The sequence below is a fragment of the Falco biarmicus genome, chromosome 6 (assembly GCF_023638135.1).
Source record: "Falco biarmicus isolate bFalBia1 chromosome 6, bFalBia1.pri, whole genome shotgun sequence".
NCBI lineage: Eukaryota > Metazoa > Chordata > Aves > Falconiformes > Falconidae > Falco > Falco biarmicus.
The window spans coordinates 12,791,213-12,812,218 of record NC_079293.1 but is presented as its reverse complement, the minus strand read 5'-3'; the positions used below and the strand labels follow the sequence as shown (position 1 = coordinate 12,812,218).

At 43.7% G+C, this 21,006-nt stretch overlaps 1 protein-coding gene and 1 long non-coding RNA gene across 8 annotated transcripts in view; one reads left to right on the top strand and one right to left on the bottom strand.

The window, feature by feature from the left end:
- Nucleotides 1–1,145: 1,145 nt before the first annotated feature.
- LOC130151085 (uncharacterized) lies at nucleotides 1,146–7,113 on the bottom strand. The gene is made up of 2 exons (XR_008822500.1): nucleotides 6,977–7,113; nucleotides 1,146–2,079 (listed from the first exon to the last, which is right to left on the bottom strand). It is a non-coding gene; the product is annotated as an uncharacterized LOC130151085 (long non-coding RNA).
- The window catches only part of FAM135A (family with sequence similarity 135 member A), a 99,548-nt gene continuing 80,618 nt past the window's right edge, over nucleotides 2,077–21,006 (top strand). For 3 of the 7 annotated variants that reach the window (XM_056342795.1, XM_056342794.1, XM_056342796.1), the window contains exon 1: nucleotides 2,077–7,854. In XM_056342795.1, coding sequence (XP_056198770.1) covers nucleotides 6,926–7,854 — 929 coding nt within the window. In that variant the 5' untranslated portion in view covers nucleotides 2,077–6,925. Of the gene's footprint in view, nucleotides 7,855–8,747; nucleotides 8,767–21,006 lie in introns of those variants that run through there. The other 4 variants (XM_056342798.1, XM_056342797.1, XM_056342799.1 and 1 more) reach the window with 3 other exon arrangements.

Here is a 21,006-nt window from a genome sequence, read left to right as displayed (position 1 = left end):
CAAAACACTTTCTCTTCCATATTTGTAAGCAGCAGTACTTGTATGACTTTTGATCATGAGTAGAATTTGTGATGTTCTCACTCATCCTTCTTTATAAAATGAGTTTTATAGCTTTCCACTTCAGAAAATACCTGAACCAGCTCATACGTGAGGTAGCTGAAGAGAAAAACGAGTAAATGTTCTTCTGTTGGAGACACAAGGTGGCCCGCCCTAACACAGAATCATCTTTTTTTCCCAAAACTTACACTCACTTTTCTCCAGGGCAACCAAAACCTAAACCACTTTCAGAGTCACCATGAAGATGATAACACTTCAACAGTTAGTTAAATTTGTAAGTAGACCACCTGTGGTAATAACAACAGTATTTGCTCTCACATGCAACTTCCTTTCATCTTGTAATGACATTTAATTCTATGCAAAGGACAGACACCTCCAGAATATTTTTTCTCATATAGTAACCCTGAAAAAGACAATGTTTTATTGCAAAAGCTCTCTATTTCCACTGAGTCTGTTGAAATGCTTACCTGCTACTAGAAAAAAATGCTCGCCTTTTGACTTCATTGTTTCAGGATGGCATTTCACCTGTGAATTTCTATTTTCGTACCTTTCAAATTGTTGTGATGACTAGGATATTAAAACTTCAGCATTTCAGAAGTTCTTAGTTAAGCAATTGTTTCTCTTTTAATCCAAAATATAGGTACAGCCATGGTAGATTTAAATAAGTGACGTGACAGTCCTGAAATTCTGCAAGGATGCATTTTTTTTTTAACAGTTGAGGTTATAAACTTGACAGCAGTTTTGCAAAAAATCAATGAAAGGCCATCAGGATGTCTTAGTGAATTCCATATTCTAACTAAATATAAAATATGAAAAATTAGATTTTAAAAAGTCATAGCTTTTTGTACATAAACACATTTTTAAATCAACAATATCATATATTTGAGATTATCTACGAACTATCTTTCTACTCCCATACTGTAGAATCTTTATTGTTGACTGAAAGAAGTTAAGACACCAAAGAAGTTAAGACACCAAAAGGTACACAAAGCTCTTAACACATTTCCACTAACAGAGCTGCATTTTCAGGAAATGAAGTAATTAACTGAGGTCTATGCTTGACATCATCTTCAAATCTCATTAAAGTGTTTTTTTTTGTTTTTGGTGATTCTTTTTTATTTGTTTGTCTGTTTTGTTTTTTGTGACTGTAATTACAACAGTGGGGATCTCTTGTACAAGTCCTACAACAAACCAGTACAGGACTCATGTTCTTTAAGTCCTGGCCTCAGGGCATACATGACTCTTTACGTCCTTGACAAACACAAAGCAAAGGACTAAGCAAAACATGGTTGAGTCCCAAAGGTTTTTCTTCTCTTTTCTTCATGCTTGTTACACCCCACCTCTCTCTTTTTCTTCTCAAGATTATTATGAAAGCTGAGAGCTCATTTCAACCATCAATCACATGCTATAGAATAAATCCATATGGTTTTATTGTATTGCTGGGCTCCCCAGCTCTCAGAAGTATATATACTCTTGTTTAAAAAAGAATAACAGTAAATCTTATACTACGTAATCAGACAGAAGTTTGGGAAAGATACTGTACAGTGATAAATAGCAACATAGGAAGTTGGGGGAAAGCATCCAGCTGAATATTTTAACCATTATTTTTTTTTTAGGTTGGATCTTAATTAACAATTTTTGTTTCTATTTCAGGGCAAAATCAAACAGTACAACTATTAACCTTAGAAATTATATCCAAATGAAGAAAAACAACCAGCACAAAGAAAGAATAGCTCCAGAGAAACTAGGTATATGACTGGCAAAAATAAACTAACACCAAGCTCAGAAAAACACAAGAAAATACTACAAGAGAGAAAATAATCCAAAATATTGTGGAGTTGATAATGAATAGAAAATTGTTTTGTGAAGATCTCATTCGATATTGCCAACATGCAAATTTCAAAGTTGTGGGGCAGTCAACTTATATGCACAGTCCAACCCATCAGTACATATAAGTGATCTCTCTCCATCTGGCACCAGCAAGGTTATACCTTGAATACTGTGTTTTCCTCCATACGAATGCTGCAGAAAATTAGAAAGAATTCAGACACCATCAGTTACCAAGTGAAGTTATCTTATGGAAAGAGCTGGTAGTCCTAAACTTGTGCAGCTCAACATGATAAACCAGTCATTTCTGGAGGGAACATCAGTATCTATAGCACTCAACACAGACTGTAATAAGAGAACCGTTAATGCCAAGTGCAACCTAAGACAAAGCAAAATGTGATTTGAATATGATGAATTACTATGTATCAAGGTGGGAACTGCTAGGCTGTGGAATATCTTTCCAACAGCCAGATCTGTAGGCTCCAAGACAGAAACCATTTGACATGCGACCTGACCACAGCCCAGAGCACTTCCTGCACAGCTGGGTGTTAGCACGACCCAGCCCCAGGTGTCACGAAGACGGAGGGGGAAATTTCAGTATGGGTGCAGCTTGGGCCAGAGACACAAAAGCCACATCCCTTTCATGACAGTGCCAGGGAATAACCTGGAATAAACTACTTTCCGCAGCTCTGTGGAAGGGTGTACCCATACCCTGTAAACAGGGCACTTGCAGTCTCATCACTGTCTAAAAGAACTTGCTCTGAAAGTTGCCCTCTGGAAAGTGTAATTAGTTCCTGTTGCTGCTTTCCCAGAAAGGATGAGAAATTAAATAGTTAGATGTCAATATGATTATTAAGTATTACTGCATTGAGCTATTTAGGTTTGATACATCATAACTTGCTAAATAGCGATGACAGTTAACACAAATTTATTTTCTATAGCCTTTTTTGGCCCTAGAGTTTTCAAAGCAAATCTTCAAGTAGATTACTTTCATAAGTCCTACCCAAAAGACTCACAATCATTTCTTTACATCTCCTTTCCTCATTGGCTTTCATTTGATGAACATTAATATAACATATGCCATGTCCTTGACTTTTGCAGTTATTTCTTACTACACTTGCAAAGAAAAGCAAAATCAAATGCCATTGTCTCTGTAGAACTGTGATCCCCAGTGTTTCTAACTGACTACAGGTATTTTGTTCCAACATCCTATGGATTATGTTTCTTCCATATCCTTGTTTCTCCTCTTTTTGATGGATAATTAACATGCTGTATTTAAAAACTTATTTTTCTGTAAGCTTCACATTGCTGTCTTCTAGTGGTTTCTCTCCTTCCCTTTTCCTTTTTGAATGTACTTCCACCTTTGGCTCATTTCCTCTCCCGCTCCAACTTCAACTTCTTACTATCTGCTTGCATTAATTCTGTTCCCATCTTTACTTGCACATTTCCAACACCTAACCTGTGTCCATTCATTTAATCCTATATCTAGCCACTCCTGACACCTCCTAAATATCCCTTATTTAAAGTCAGCGCACCTAAACCGAAATTCCTGTTGCCACCTCTGAAACTACTAATTATAGCAGTGGTCTGGAGGGTTCCCTATATCACTAATAGCGTGCTGTGTGTCAAAAAAGCAAGTTCCTTATTTTTGCATCAATGTAACAGCATGCAAACTGAACATAGCTACAGCACTGAGTTCCCCATTCTGAGCAGCCTTTAGAGAGCCTCCTGACAAGTGGAGAATGAACCTTTACATTCTGTAGCCATATTTTTATCTAATTATTTTATTCTCTATATGTGATTAGTGATTCTTCACCCCTTTTGCTTTGTAATCCCCAAATGACCAAAAAACTCCCATTATTTGTCATATGAGGAAACAGTCACAATTGTTAGAAAGTAGGTTTTTATCAATCTTCTGTGAATCCTATAAATACATATTGCATCCATTTGTTATGTAATAAAGTTTAAAAGATAATTTTAGATTGTACTGATCAAATTCTTCAAAATAAAAAATAGCATTGCAGTTGTAAAGCTTTCTGTTTTAGTAGCATACTATTTTATGATTTTGTAATTATATATTCTAATGAGAACTTTGCAATTCCTTGCAGTACACAAAAGTATCTTTTCATTCACTGTTTTCAACACACAGTTATCAAAATGTTCTCAAAATGTAATTAGTTTCTATGTTTTCTTATGATTAAAGCCAATGCAGAGGATGCTTCACACAAATCTGTTATCTGAAAATGAACATGCTTAGTGCTCTGTATCCTATATCTGGATATTCATTTGGGGCACACAGCCAAATCTGGCAGTTGTCTAGAATTTTATTTTCATTGAGCAATCAGTTGAATGTTCATTCAGCATTTTTTCATATTTTGACAGCAAAGAAGCACAATCAACAGCTGCTTCTCTGACAGGAATCGTTCCTCCGCTCATACTCAATTTTAAATCCTAGGCACCGTAACATATGAAACCATCCCCGTGGCATAATGTTGACTCAGAATCTGGCAATCTTTATCATCCTACTCTATGTCCAATTTTTTCTTCTTTGGTAATTTTTCTGAGATCCAACCTTTCTCTTTGTCCACCTATATAGATTTCTCAGAAAAACTTTTCTCTTGCTTTTTTCACTCCAGATTCTTTTTCCGTGGCCTCCTGATACGCCAACCACTTGTGCACACTGTTACCAAGCCTCCTTGCCAAAATATCCATTGTGTTGTCTCCTCCCAGGAATCAAGATTAAGCTTCACCAATTTTCCAAGGCTTATGCAGCTCCACTCTGCCTCATTGGCCCTTTACTACATTACCCTTCTCCCACAGTGTGCTTGCTATGCTACACACTAGATCAGGGTGGAGAAATTCCTAGGTTATCACTGGTCAGAGCTGCTCTGAAACTGAAGCAGTACAGTTGCTTTTGTGTGGTATCACATCTGGGTTCCCAGTCCTGCTTCTTGGTTCAGCTGTTGGTGGCTACACAGCTTTTGTTTCCTATCCCGCACGAGCTTGGTGCTAGCTGTGGATACAGACCAACATTAGTGCTGTATTGAGCCATGCAGACATACCCGTAAATCAGTGAACTATTCTTTTAACAAAATCCTGGGCTAGTCAAAATGGTCAGCACTATGAGCTCACGATTTAATATAATTTCCCATGGGAAACAGCTTTGGCAGAACTCAGTCTGCAGAAGTGGGCTTCTAGGGTCTCCTGCATCATACCTAAGCAATGAATTGCTTCTAGGCCTCGCTATGCTAGTTATTAGCGAGGTTAGTCCTTAACTTCTTGATAGGCATCTCTAATCTGTAATGCTTACCAGTGCATCCAGTCTTCAACAGGGTACTCGTTTTGTTACAGTTTGTATGTACAGCACGTAAACTTTAAAAATCTCCTGGCAATAAGGGCAGCTTTGCACAGACACTGAGTGAGCTGCTGTTTTCGAAGTTTATCTACATTCAGCAGGGCTCTCAGACCATCCTTCTTTACATGAACAATCAAGGGGGGCAACAGAAAGCCAGGCGAGGAGGTCAGTGGTCCCTATCCCATAAGCAATATTCACTGTCACAAGCAAAAGAAGGGCATGGCCATCACGTGGGCTGATTGATGATAGATCTTCTCAAGTGAATTTTGGTAAGGGAGAAATTAGATTTCTCTAATGGGAGCTTGGCTATTTATGGGAACAAGCTGCCAGTTTTCTCCTCCTATCAGGGGAAAAGACTGTTGCCAAGAATTGCTTCCTCCATGTAATGCGAAAGAAGACTGCAAGATACGTTTTCCTAATAGCAGAACTCCAGGCAAGGTTTGGGAGAGATAAAGTAACAAAAATAATGAGCCAGAGAAGTATTTATCTGTGCAAATATATAAAACCCATCCAAACTGTCAGCCTGGCCTTTGAACTATTCAGGAACCAGAACACATTCAACAAAATCTGGCTCTTGAGAGCCACAGGCACTATCTGGTGCTGAGCACCTTTTAGTACAAAACTGCTGTATTTCTGAGACAAGTTTGACGCGTGTTGTTTAGGCCTGGTGGGTCCTTTTCTTAGCCACTGCTGACATCCTGCTCCAGTATTTTTTTGGTACGTCAGAACTGACTCTCTGGGACCACAAAGCAGTCACTCAAGCCTATCCTGAAATAACCAAGGGTAAAAAAGCAAAACAGCAGCCATGTGTTCTCAGGTTCAAGGATCAATACTGATGCTTTCAAAATTGCCTTTTTAAAAAGCCTTGAGACAACTTGCATGGTCCTGATAAATCAAATGCAAGTTTCATTTAAATCATTAATCTCTCATGAATGGAGATTGCTTCCACAAAATTTAAAAATTCCCAGATAGCCATGAGTTCAGCCTGCAGTAAGTTTCTGCTGGCAGTGATCAGTACAATCTCGATCAGGTTTTACAGAAACAGGTGCTGAGAACTCACATGGATGTCTCACAAAACCGGTCTTTGTACGCCTCGGTGATCACCTTCTCATCCTACTGTCATTTATCCTAACTCAGCATCACTTGGGCTTCCTGCTTTCACACTCTTTAATCTTCTTGTCTGCATTTTTGGGTGCTAAATCAATCGGTGACAAAATCACTGAAAGAATCCTATCCAAAAACTAACAGATCGACTTTAACATTGCTGGCCACCTGACTGGCCTGAAGGACTCCCTAAACTAAAAGCAAATGTGCTGCTTTGTAACTCCACTTTCTGCAAAACAGCTACAGGCTTCGTTTTGGCTTTCAGATGGGAAGCCCACACTGGCAGTCTGAAAAACTGTCTTTATGCAAGTCTTCTTTAGATCCAAGATATTTTTTTTTTTTCAGATGAAGGCAAGCAGATAGAAGGGGAAGAAGAATAAGATTGTTTTTCAGACTGGCAATCATTTTGTTTTCAGCAGTTCCCTGAACTAAGTAATTTTCAAGCTGCATATTGCACTTGTTAATGAGACTGTAGTACCCAGCATCTCTCTTCCTCAAGGACTATCAGTTCTACTAGTGCCTCTTACAGCCGATTTACTTGTATTTTTCTATCACGTCTTGCTAAAACGTCTTGCTCCAGAAATGAGAATGCCCCCGCCCCCCCCCCCAAGGGGCCTAGAAGCAGCGCATTACCTGCCGTCCCGCACCCGGGCTGGTGCCCCACGGCTCGGCCCGCGTTCCTGCCAGCCCCGGGTCACCTCTCCCCTGCGGGCCGCTCCCTCCACCGCCGGCGGAGCTGCGTCCCGGCCGGGGCGGAGGGTGCCGGGGGCAGCACTGGTTGCCACGGGGCGCGCAGGGCCGCCGGCGGGACGGAGGCCTCCTGCCCCCTCCGCTGTGCGCCATGAGGGGAGCGCCGGGGGCACGGGGCCGCAGGTGGACACCCAGGGGCAAGCCGGAACGGGTCACGTCCCTTCCGCCCGCGGCCCGGCCTGGCCGCCGCCCCCGGGGGCTCCCGGCCTTCACCCGCGGCCGCCACAGCCCGGCCCCGCAGAGCCGCGGGAGGAGCCCGAGCCGCGGCCCGGCCCGGCGCGGCAGCAGGGGGAGCACGAGCCCGCGCCGGGCGCAGCAGCGGGGCCAGCCGGTCTCCGGCTGCCAGCGGCCGCCGCGGGAGCCGCGCGGGCGACTCGTCAGAGCCAGCGGCGGCGCGGCGAGCCCGGCGCAGGAGCCGAGGATGCGGCGGCCGTGGGCTGCGCTGCCGCCGGCCTCTGCCTAGCCGCGGGCGCGGCCCCCCCGGCGGCAGCTGCGAGGCTGCGGCAGCTGCCAGGCGCCGGGGAGCAGGAAGCGGCGCTCGGCCGGCGCGGTCGGCTCCCAGCGCCCCCCTCTCTTCCCCCTCCCCGCCCAGTGCAGAGCGGGTGCGGGCGGCACGGGCCGCCGCGGGAGCAGCAGGCGCCGGCGTCGGATGCCTGCGTTACGCCATCCCGGTGCTGCCGCGGCCTGGACTCCGCGGGGAGCGCGGGCGAGGAGGCGGCGGGCGATCGGCGGGCAGCGGCGGCCGCTCCTTTGTGTCCCAGGTCGGTGCGGAGGAGCGGCGAGGGGGCGCGGGGCGGCGGGGGAAAGCGTCCGGCCGAACCCGGCCGCCCTTTCGCCGGGTGTCCCGGGCGCCTCCCGCAGGGCTGGGGCTGGGGCCGGGGCTAGGGCCGTGGCCGCCGGGCGCTAGACGCGCCCCTCCGTGCCTGGCCTACGCCCGCCGCGGGCATGGCGGGCGGGGACTTGTTTGTGTCGGGCAGACCTCCCTCCGCGCCCCAGCAGCCCCGGCTCGAAAACTCTGGGTAGTGGCCTGGGGGGCGGCGAGGCGGGGGCCCGGGGGGTTGCGGCCGCCCGGGGGGCTCGGCCGCCTCCGCCGCGGGGCAGAGGACGCCGCCCTCCCTTGCTGCCGCTTCCCCCCGGCTGGGGGGCAGCTTGTGTGAACGCCGCGAGTGGCTTGTGGCTGGGGAAGTTTCTGCCCCGGCAGCGTTTCGCTGCCGTTGTTGATTGTTTATCGCTGTGAGGCGGCGCCGAAAATAGGTCAGAAATAATGCCCATCTCGTCCCCGGCGTGGAGTGCCCGAGTACCGGCGGCGGCGCCAGGGCAGTCAGGCGTTGCTGCCTTCCTCCTTGCCTTCCTGAGAAATACCGGATTCTCCCAGGGTCTGAAATGGTGTTTGCGGTTTTTTTTATTTGTCGGTTTAATATCGTTTGTTCATGTGGCGTGGAAAGTTGCTGGCCGAGCGTCAGGAATAGCTTCCAACTATTTCCTGGTGCGCGGAGGGCGGCCCTGGGGCTCCCCGCCTGCCCGGCGGGGCCGGCCGGCGCTGCGCTCCCCCCGCAGCAGGGCACAGCCTGCCGCCGCCACGCCGGTGTGCCCTGCGGGGGCACGGCACGGCACTGCGGCTACGCGGTGCGTGCTGTCAGCAGGTGCTCCTCACTCCGGTTACCATCCGTAAGGTATCTCTAGGGGTGAGTTAACCTTAGGACGCTAAGGGCGGCAGAATTTGCGTGGTCAGTAAGCACTCTTGTGGAAGTAATCTTTCTGTCTTGTGTTATTTTAAGAAACAAAATTTCAGCAGAACTTATTTGAAAACTTTATGTAATGATTATGTATTGCAGACATACTATTTTGAAGAGAAATTGCACGGTGTAAAGGAGTTCTTTAAAAATACAATTGTGAGGATTTACAGTCATGTTGATATTATAACTAAAGGGGTAATTCGTGCTGGAGTGTTTAACCCACTTCCCCTTTCTGGTGTGCAGTGGGTTTTTCTGATTGCAAGGTAAACAAACTTCTGTCTGGAGTCTTAGTTTTATCAAGTAAGTGGGCATAAATATCTGTTTTGTCTTACTGGGTTTTGCTTTGTTTTTTAAGCAGTTCAGTTAACTAGCTTAGTGTTGTCTTGTACGTCAGCAAAGCCTGAGCTAAAATCCGTATGCACCGCTTTTTAGTTTGCTAGACTGATAACAAGCTGGGAATGCCACTGGTTTGATCTTTATTACTGTGGAAGGGAATGTATTACATTTTCATCTATAAGACATCTCTTACTTAGCATTTTGATTGTGAAGAAAAAACTGCTTGGCCCTTGCTGAAGGATGACTGCCACAGTCCGAACCTGGTTCAGTAAAGCTGTGTTTTGCTGGAACGCTATGGGTTTTTCAGGATGAAAGAACTCTGGGTTTGTGGAGGAGCAAATTAAGTACTTTGACGCAGGTTTTATTAGTCCATTCAACAATTAATAGAACTGAAAATACGGTTTTGTAGGAAGTGAACAATAATCCAGGCTCTGGCTGTATCTTTGCATACTTTAAAAGTATTTACTTTAAATGAATGAAACACAGAATTGTCATCTTACTGTGTTTCTTCCATATGACTGTGCCAGTAGTCACAGGCTGAATACCTGTATTTGGTATGTCAGAGCACAGCTATAAATCTTAGTCTACGTTTTCCTTGGACCAACTTGTTTTCTTTTTCCTGCCTCTCATTTTTTCCCTCTGTAAGTAGCATAAGTCAATTCTTCGGCTTTCCTTCAGTAATCAATAAAAATCACAGGATAGGACTTTGAGCTCATTCTTTGGAATGGTTTAAATCCTTATGTGAAATACAATCCTGCAAAACTGCTGAGAGTTGGCTGCTATGTGAAAATACTCATTTTGTTCAAAAGTTAGCACTTCGTTAACAAAATTGACCCTCACTTTTAATTACAGTTGGTACAACTGGCCTGAGTGAGGTTTGGCATAGATAGTAATCAGTAACAGTAAAGCACACACAGCAACCGAAATCTGTCTTCAAAACTGTGATTTTCAAAATGTGCCAGACAACCTAACACATTTGTTGATTCAATTTAATTCCATTGCTATAGAATTTAGTTCTGTTTTGAGTTCAGCAAAACCTCAAAAATAGTACCTTGGGTTCTCTTCAGGTTTCAGAACAACTATGCCCTGGTGTCTCTTCTGAAGCTCCAATGATGGATGTGAGACTGTTACCTGGCACTCTAGTTTTCTGGTTTTAATACTTCCCTTGGAAGTACCTGGGTTCCAAAGTTCAGCTGTAGGATTGTCTCTTACATTTTTATCTCACATGGAAGAATTAGTGAATACAGTTCGCAAGCAGGGAGAGACATGAAAGTTGAGATCCATTGCTCTTTGGCATTCCTTGTTGACTTTGCTAGTCAGTCCTCCACTGAGGAAGACTGAGAAGTTCTGGTGCACTTTGTTGTAGTCTTAAGATGTTGTGAACACCCTGTGGCAGGATGTTTCTGTCAGTATCTCACTCTCACCAGGTTACAGTCGGGTGTTTTGGTGCAAGGTTCTCTTTGAGGCTGCTGAAAGTAATTAGAATGGAGTACGTATGCCACAGCCATATGGCTGGCTGTGGAGGTGGATAGGAAGGAAAATTCTGGCAGAGGGCTGAGGCAGATTACTGTGAGTGGCAAGGTTTTGAATTATTGGAGGTAGAGATACAGGAGTCCTGTCTGAGCTCTGACTCTTGTACTGTTATTTCTTTGAAGAGAACCTAGCGGTCTGCACAAACCTAGGAGGCAGGTACCAAAATGTTTATTAATTAAACACTGGGAGTACTGGTGCCTGTTGTCTCTCTCTTGGCCTGGGTGCTGTCCTGAACAAATGTGAAAGTTAAACTGGCACCAAAGATGGACCTCAGTGTGAGAATTACAATAAATAGTTATGAATTCCTGTTAGTTTTGACCTTGGTTTAGTGTTTGAAGTTGTTATTGATACAGACCGGTGCGTCTCATCCTTGCTTGGTAAGTGACGCATCTTAATGCTTTGCATCTTGTGTCCTGAAATCTTTTTGTTCTTTTTCATCTCCCAGTTCCTACAGACTACAGGGTAGGCTTGGCAGAATATACCTCTCATTGACCAAGGAGGAAGAGTTGCATTTTTGTTGTGTGGGGTTTCCTCCTTCCCCTTTTCCTCTGTATGGAAAAATACAGTCTTACTAGTCCTCTAATTGTTTTCATGACAGGATAGACAAGTAGCATCTGCGGGTTGACCAGCAATTGTTTGTGATGGATATTTGTTTTGCCAGCCTACTGTTTTATGTCTGGTACCTCTGTCAGGCCATTGGGTCAGAGAGCTTGTAAACAAGTATTCCTGTGAAGTGCCAGCACAGTCGATTTCTCTTTTGGTAAAACTATAAGCATAACTTAGAATTTCCTGAATTATGAATTATTTAATCTTCCATTCATTTTCCCTTATAGTAAAAAAGCATAGAAAATGTGATTAATTTTGTTAGAAGTAAGTTTGTTCATATAGCAACCTTCAAATGCTTTATATGTGGGAGCCTTCAAGACGCAATCTTGCTGTTTTAAATCAGCAGTGAGAGTGGCATTGGCTGGTTAAATCTGCTCAAAAGCCACTTTTTCCTGTTCCCTTGTAAACTTGCTACAGTCAGACTATAGAATGTTTCCGAATAAATGCTGCTGCTATGTTTTTCTGCCACAGCTAGGCCATCCTTATATACTGTCGACATTCATGCACCGTGTGTTTTCTGTGTGTGGCAAGACACATGCTTTTCTGTTTGTTAAGCATCTGCTGATTTTGGCCTGCTCTAGCATTTTACTAAGCACCTTTTGATTGTGTTCATTCATGGGATACATCTTATGAAGTACTGTGTACAGAAAAGTACATCATTGTAGATCTATGAACATAGCGGTTAAATATTTATGCATTCATTTGTAGCAAAAGCAGTTGGTATGTCGGTAATGTGGTGTTGCTGATATTTGTAGAAGTCTGTCATACAAATTGTCTTCCTCAAAGAACAATACATAGAACACTTGCGGTAACAAGAGTATACAACAAAGAGCATACAAGAAAAAAAATCTGAAAGGGAGGAAATAAGTTTGCTATCATTTGGGGTCAGAGAGAAGTCAGGTGAGCAAATTGCATTTACTTCAAGCAGGAAATCGGTGACAGCACTATTCTTGGAAAGAACAGGCAGAGAAATAAGGAACAGAATGAAGCCTTGCAAAGTTCAGTTTACAAGCAGAATAAAAATTGGAAACGCTAAAGCAGATTGAAATGACATCAGTTCTATTTTTCATTAGAAGTTTTCAGTGTTATCTTTTTTAATGGATTTTCTTTGGAGATTTTGGAATGGGGAACGTTTTCAGTTCTAAGAATCTTGAACTTTATATTTTGGAAGCAATTTTGTTGGAAACAAGATATAAAGTCTCCCTTACCAAAATTCTTCCTAAAAATAAACTAAAAATTTCCTTATTTCTGAACTGTGGCTTGTACCAGAAAGACTGAAAACTTACGCTTTTTTTTTTTTTTTAATTTTCAAGTGAAAAGTTATAAATTCGTTACCTCTAGTACTATGTAATTATACCTATATACACATATATATGTACATATATATGTATGCATATAGTTTGCTGAATCTCATTTATAAAATAAATCAGAAACCTGTATACACCACACCCCCAAATTCTTAGAATTAAGAAGATATCTACATCATTCATCAGTTGTGCAGGAAGCCTTATGGTTGATTTCTGACATTTTAAAATAATGAACTGGCTTGTTTTTCAGATCTAGCTCTGCATACTATAATCACACTGTATTCACATGTTGTAACCTCGTGAATCTATCCCTCTTACTGATCATGACAGATCATTAATTACCTGTTGTGTACAGCATGTCAAGCTAGATAAGCTTATCACACTTTCTAGCTATAAAATATTGAATTCTCTTTATGCTTTAGATGATTTTCTGAAGTTAATAAGAAAGGGTTCCCTTTAAATTTTTGTATCAGAATGGCTTGCAATATATCTTTTATCTTCTTTCTATTTAAAATTATAAGAGAAGTGTAATAGTGTTTGGTCTTCTGCAGGTTTAAGAAGTTTCTTTGAATGAAACTACATTCTTCCCAGGCTGTCATTTCAGTTGTCGATTGATGATTTTTTTGCATAATGATTGTATATTTCTGTATTAAAAAAAATCCATCTAAATAGTGTAATTATACTGCTGTCTTTTAGTAGTAGAAGTAGTTGCAGAGCTAATACTTTTAAACTATAGTATATATTGCTTGCCTGCCTATTTATATATGGCCCATCTAGCTCACTATAAATGCATATATATATATATATTGTTTAAAGATTTTTATGAATTTTCTAGGGAAACTCTGAGATTATATGAGCTATCAGACAGTTCTAGGTCCTATCTTTTCATGCACCTCTGACCTTAAAACCCTTACCTCAGTGAAATAATTCAGATCAAAATGTGCCAAGATGTTGAGGGTATTTGAAGTGCCAAAACAATGAGGCATAGATAGTAGAAAGCGTACATCTTACTGCTTTTACGTGTAAAATGACATAGAGAAAACAGCTGTGGTCAATACTAGACCTAAAGGTGGAAGTCAAGGCTTAAGATCTCCAAGTTTGCAGCCATTGTGTCAGGCTGGACTTCTTTTTCTAATGAAAGCCCTTGCTGCTGGGGCAGAAGCTTGGAACTGTTGGGTTCTACCTGCTGTTAATTTTGCTTTGCATATTCTTAAGACATGACCTCTTCTGTGGAAAGTACATTGCATGGCTCTGAAATTAATTGGAGTGCTAGCTAATGGTACAAACATTTGGTCTAATTTGGGTTGGTGACTAGAAGCTCTAACAGATGTGTACTTGCCTTTTGACTTATGAAAGGTGCCAAAGCTGACAGAGTTTAGATGGAAAGATGAATTTTCATGGCTGGTCAGTACGGTCAGGTGTTGGTTTGTCCTTCTTGAGCAGGACAGGAGTGAACAAGGACCTGTTTGAAAACAAACCAGCTATGCTATCGGCAGGGTAGGGAAAGCTTCTGATGACCTTGGTTTCTGGTTGTTGGGCCTTTCTCCCCTGGATGTGTTATGTGTATTGGTTCTTCTGATTGTAGCAAATTTGAAAGCAGCATGTAAGGAATTTAATTATTATAAAATGTTAGTGCAAGAATTTCTGACTAAATGTGACAAGTAAATGGTAGGAGAAAATCGGTTTACTGCTTTGTTTTGATATTTTGACTTCAAGTCTCCTTGTTGAAGCTACAAAGGTGTTCATTAGACTTGTTTTATTTTGGATGCGTTATTTAGGAAACAGCTATGCCATTTTAGGTTTGTGTCGGGTTTTTTTGTGGCTTGTCATGCATCAACATTATTCTGTCAGTTAAATGCCACACGAGGAGGGGAAGGTAAGAGGGGCGTAAAGCCTTCAAGCTGCAAAACAAAAACAAAACTTTGAATTTGTGAATTTGATAAGGCTGCTCTATTTGTCTGTTACATACAGACTGTTTAAGTAACTTTTGTTTTGGTGCTGTAGTCAGGGAGTAAGCAAGGCCAGTGCTGGGAGGGTTGCAGGCTGTGGAGCTCAGGTGGGCATGGGGGTAGAGCAGGCTGTGGTGACCAGGGTGGCCCTGTCTTCCTCCATGACAGGGGTTGGCAAAGCCCTTCTTCAGGAAAATTTGTTCCTGTCTCTGACGCCAGATCTGTCTGTTGGTAACTCTGCCAGCAGAGTGTGTTTCTGGGCCAGTTGGGACAAAGAGCTGCTCGAACTGCTTGGCTTTCCAGCCTGCCATGCTTCGTCCTTCAGGAAAGAAGTATCCTGGGTCTGGGTTGCCAGGTGAGAGGTTGCCTCCCCGGGGAACTAGCCCTGTGAGGAGGGAGCGGGAAGTAGGACGTGCCCTGCCCAGCAGAGAGGTTAGCCTGGGCTGGCAGTTGGGCTCTGGGGCTGTGCCCTTCCCTGGGCAGGGAAGAGTACTGTTTCCCTCCTCTTTCAGCTTTTGAACTGAATATAAGGAAGGAATGGAGGGTAAGTTACTTCAGGAATGGCCGTGAGAAGGGGCACTTTCTCTCACCCAGCCACTTAAACCTCCTGGCTTTGCTGAGCCGAGGCTGTGGCTTAATGAGATGGTGCGCTGAGGGGAAGCTGGCCGGTGGAACCCAGCGCTGTGCCATGCTGCCGCGCACCTTCCCTTCCCCGCCACTGCAGAGGCACTGCTATTTGTGGAGCTGGGCTGTGAAACAGGATAAGGAAGTGATCTGATCAAGCCCCGCAAAAAATAGATGATTCTAAAATGGTAACTAATTAATTTTAAAATGCTGTCCCATCAGTACTGCGTTGGCAGCGTTGCAGGGGCGATGTCCTGAGGCTGTGAAGATGGGAATGAGCACCTGGGGCAGAAACTTCTGAAGCTGTTGCTGATGTGGAAGACTTTGTGTAGTTTCATGGGCAAAGTTGGCTTAAATTCTTGCCATGACCTTGCTCGCTTCTTCAGGGTTAGATGTTAATGTTGGTGTACTCTTTCAGATGTATCAGTGCAGCTGTTTGTGGAGCCATGCTGTATCTGAAGAAGTGAAATGTTGTGGTTTAAATAAAAAAAAAAAAAAAAAAAAAAAAGCAAACCACCCCAAATAATTACAAAGTAACCTCCAAAGTAGCTGTAAATGTTTGTTTTGGTGGTCGTGGGTTTTTTGGGCCCCACAAATGCCAGCACAATTGGAGAGAGGGCTGTTTGTGGGGTGGGTGGCAGCAAGGCTGCAAGGGTAGCAGAGGGAAGAAATCCTTTAAAGACTTTGCTGCTGATAATATATAATGGTGCTATTTTCTCGTGGTGCTTACTGACATCCGTTCTTCCTATAGCATACATATATTATGAACTGTGCTCACTTTGTTCAGGCTGTGATCACAGTTGTCCGCCACTGCTCATCAGTGTCTTTACTTGACACTTGTTTCTTTGGAAACTTCTCTTGCTGAACATTTGTTGATCAAAAAGCATACACAGTACTCTATGTAGTGTGTTTAGTACCTTCTTTTCTAAAGCAGATAAAGGAAAGCAGGGAGTGACTTAATTTATCTTGGTTTTGTGTGTGCATGTGTGGAGTTGTTTGCCTTTTTTGGGTTTTTTTGCTAGTAGCTGTTGGGGCTGATCTCGTTTGCTCTAGACTTCAATGGTAGAAAAGAGAGAGGGACATCAAGGTTAGAGCATTAAAATCTGGTGCTTAACTGGTTTTGTTAATAGCTAAGTAAACTTACAAGGTTAGATATGTTTCAACTTAGTGCTCTTAGATTTAGAGGCAAGCAGGAAATAAGTTACTGGAGGTGCTGCCTGAGGTTGCAAAGAAAAGTATGGCTCTTCCTCACCTCTTTAGTATGAAGGTAAGCAAGCAGCGAGAGCTTAAAGTCTTACACCAAACTGACATATAGATATTTGTTTGCTACCTTATGTTTTTGAAAAGCTTTAATGTACATTCTGACATACTTTTCCTGTGACCCTATTAGGTTGTTGATTGTAATGTCTGCTTAATTGTCCTTCAACTTCAGGCCTGTATTGTACATCCATAACTAAATTGCACTTTGTACTATAATAATATGGTTTTGACTGTTAAATTAATGCTTTTTTGTGTAACAGAAGAGTTGCAGGGAGGGTCTCAGAAGACCTATGGTCAGAAAAATCATTAAAAGGAAGAACAAAATAAGAATCTATAGCATTTCTTTGGTGGGTATTGAATTAAAGGCAGTGGACAGCAATTATGAGAAGATGAAAATAATTTAAGAACTCTGGAAATATAACCTGAATTTATGTGCTATAATGATTGCCTTGATTTCTTTTGTTAAAATGGTAGGAAACTGGAAGCGAAATCATGAGAAAAAAAGTGAAATTGTTAATTAAGCTTTTAAAGATGTAGTACTGTAAAGCCATCCCCAAATCAACTGACTTTATATTAGGTTATTAACATTAGGTGTTCATACAGTACTCCTGTGTGTTTTTAGAGTAACTTTATATATGTATAAAACTCATAGTGTAGTCACTGTTTTTCCATGTTGGCCCACCCAGCCAATCGCCACAGATGATACTAGTGTAGGAACTACCAAGGAAGTGGCTTTGTGACCACTGATGATGGATCAGATTTACTGTCAGACTATCTCCTAATGTAACTTTGATCAGGCAGGCAAACTATCACCTTTCCTAAGTTAATAAGAGTACACGGTGTATCATCTGCACTGACTTAATGTCTGCTGTGGGAGGAAGGACAGTAACTATTTGGCATAAAGCCTTCCAATATAAAACCAACCTGTCAAACTGTATTTAGTGTTTTGTCAAACCATGACCTCAGAGCAGATATTGGGACAATGAGTCAACTCTGTAAATTGTGCTCTGTTTTATTTACAGAAGACAATAATATGGAATTATTATAAATTAAAAATAATTTACTGAGCATGTACGGTTAGATTTATTTTTATTTCTTCTGAAATCAAAGCTTTATTTTTTTGATACTAAGTTTGCTTGGGGTGGGAGAGAAGTTGCACCAGCTTCCTTTTGGACACTCTTCTGATTCATAAAATATGACAGAGTAGTGATGTTAACAGTCACTGCAGACATTTTAATGCCAAATTCATCCATCCATGTGAGAGTTATTTTTCATTTAATGGCATTGCTTGGGACATGGAGTTCAAAGAGACACACTTTCTTCCTTTGCATAAGTAGGAAAATGAAGTATGTTCTTATGCCAAAACAGACCCTTAATATTTTATGAAGTACCATTCAGTTGGGCAGAATCAAATTATTTTACTAAGCTTCGCTCTCTTACTTTATTAATTCTAACCTAGTGCATCCTTTGTAAGTTCTTGAGATTGAGATGACTGTATTAAGCTATGCAGTTTGTTCTTTAAGCCAAAATACTATAGCTAGCAATTATTTTTTTTTTCTTTACTCTAAGATCATTATATGCTTTTTATGTAAAGTTCCTGAATCACGGAATGGTCAGGGTTGGAAGGGACCTCTGGACATCCAGCTAGGCCAACCCCATGCTAAAGCAGCTTCACCCAGATCAGGTTGCACAGAGATGCATTCAGGCAGGTTTTGAATGTCTCCAGAGAAGGAGACTCCACAGCCTCGCTGGGCAGCCTGTTCCAGTGCTCTGCCAGCCTCAAAGAACTTTTTCCTCATATTCAGCTGGAACTTCCTCCATTGCAGTTTGTGCCCGTTGCCCCTTGTCCTGTCACTGGGCACCACTGAAAGGAGCCTGACTCCATCCTCTTGACACTCACCCTTAAGGTATTTGTAGACATTGATCAGATCCCCTCTCAGTCCTCTCTTCTGCAGGCTAAACTGGCCCAGCTCTCTCAGCCTTTCCTCACAAGGGAGATGCCCCAGTCCCCTAATTATCTTCACAGCCCTCTGCTGGGCCCTCTCCAGCAGTTCCTTGTCTCTCTTGAACTGCAAGCCCAGAGCTGGACACAGCACTCCAGATGTGTCCTCATGAAGGCAGAGCAGAGGGAAACAATAACCTCCCTCCACCTGCTGGCCACACTTCTCCTAATGCACCCCAGGATACCATTGGCCTTCTTGGCCACCAGGGCACACTGCTGGCTCATGGTCACCTTGCTGTCCACCAGGACTCCCAGGTCCCCCTCCTCAGAGCTGCTTTCCAGCAGGTCAGCCCCTAACCTGTACTGGTGTGTGGGGTTATTCCTCCCCAGGCGCAGAACCTTACTGTTGCCTTTGTTGAACTTCACTAGGTTCCTGTCTGCCCAGTCTTCTAGCCTGTCCAGGTCTTGCTGAATGGCAGCGCAGCCTTCTGGTGTATCAGCCACCCCTCCCGGTTCTGTATCACCAGCAAACGTGCTGAGGGCACACTCTGTCCCTTCATCCAGGTCACTGATGAGTAAGTTGAACAGGACTGGACCCAGTACTGACCCCTGGGGAGCACCGCTGGCTACAGGCCTCCAGCTGGACTCTGTGCTGCTGGTCACAACCCTCTGAGCTCTGCCATTCAGCCAGTTCTCAATCCACCTCACTGCCCACTCATCTAGTCCACACTTTCTGAGTTTACCTATGAGGGTGTTTTGGGAGACAGTGTCAGAAGCCTTGATGAGGTCAAGGTAGAAAACATCCACTGCTCTCCACTCATCTACTCAGCCAGTCATTCTATCATGGAAGGCTATTCCGTTAGTGAGGAATGATTTCCCCTTGGTGAATCCATGTTGACTAGTCCTGATGACCTTCTTTTCTTCCACATGCTTAGATACGACCTCCAGGATGATCCGTTTCATCACTTTTCCTGGGGTGGAGGTGAGGCTGACTAGGCTGTAGTTTCCTGTGTCCTCCTTCTTGCCCTTTTTGAAGACTGGAATGACATTGGCTTTCCTCTGGTCCTCAGGCACCTCTCCTGTCCTCTGTGACCTTTCAAAGATGATGGACAGTAGCTTAGCAATAATACCTGCCAGCTGCCTCAGCACTCGGGGGTGCATCCTGTTGGGGTCCTTGGATTTGTGGGTGTTAGGTTTGCTTAAGTGATCTCTAACGGGATCTTCCTTGATCAAGAGAAAGTCTTCCTTTCTCCAGACTTTCTCTTTTGGCTCCAGAGTCTGGGGAACATGAGGGTTGGTATTGGCAGTAAAGACTGAAGCAAAGAAGGCAGTCAGTAACTCTGCCTTCATCACCAGGGTACTCACCTCATTCAGCAGCAGGCCCACATTTTCCCTAGTCATCCTTTTCCTGCTGATGTACTTGGAGAAGCCCTTCTTGTTGTCCTTGACCTTCCTCGCCAGATTAAATGCCAGATGGGCTTTAGCCTTCTTCATCACCTCCCTGCATGTTCTGACAACATCTCTGTATTTCTCACAAGTGCCCTATCCCTTTTTTCATATCCCATAATCTTCCTTCTTCTGTTTGAGTTTTGCCAGAAGCTCCCTTGCTCATCCATGCAGGCCTCCTGACCTCTTTGCTTGATTTCTTACTCAGGGGGATGCACCTATCTTGATCTTGGAGGAAGTGATGCTTGAATATAAGCCAGCTCTCTTGGACCCTCCTACCTTCCTTCTAGAGCCCTAACCCATGGGATTCCTCCAAGTAGGTCCTTGAAGAGGCCAAAGTTAGCTCTCCTGAAGTCCAGGGCTGCAGTCCTACTTGTTGCCTTGCTTCTTCCATGCAGGATCCTGAACTCCACCATCTCATGGTCACTTCAGCCAAGGCTGCCCTCAACCTTCACATTCCCATCCAGCCCTTCTTTGTTTGTGAAGACAAAGCCTGAGAGCCCATCTCACCTCATTGGTTCCTCCACCACCTGTGTCAAAAAGTTATCGTCAGTGCTCTCTGCAGGAGCCTCCTGGACTGTGTGTGCCAAGCTGTGTTGTCTTTCCAGCAGATATCAGGGTGGCTGAAGTCCCCCATGAGAACCAGGGGCTGTGATCGTGAGGCTACTTCCAAGGCCTCATTGACTTCCTCTTCCTGATCAGGTGGCCTGTAGCAAACACGCACGATGGTGTCCCCCATGTTGGCCTGGCCCTTAATCTTTACCCATAAGCTCTTGACTCGTTCTGCATCCACCCCTAGGGAGAGCTCGATACATTCTAGTTGCTCCCTCACATAAAGAGCAACTCCACCATCTCTTCTTGCTGGCCCATCTTTCCTTAAACGTATGTAGCCATCCACAACAGCATTCCGGTCAGGCGAGCTATCCCACCAGGTCTCTGTAACTGCAATGAGATCCTGGCCCTCCGGCCGCACACAGATCTCTAATTCTTCCTGTTTATTCCCCGTGCCGTGTGTGTTGGTGTACAGGCAATTCAGAGAGGTAATCGAATGTGCAGGTTTCCCAGGAGGGGTACGAGAGGACCCACCATAGCCACGTGCACCCTTGAGGTGGCTGGCCTTTAGGTTCTCATCTTGGGAGGCAGCTAAGGAACATATGGCGCTGCTCTGGTTGGG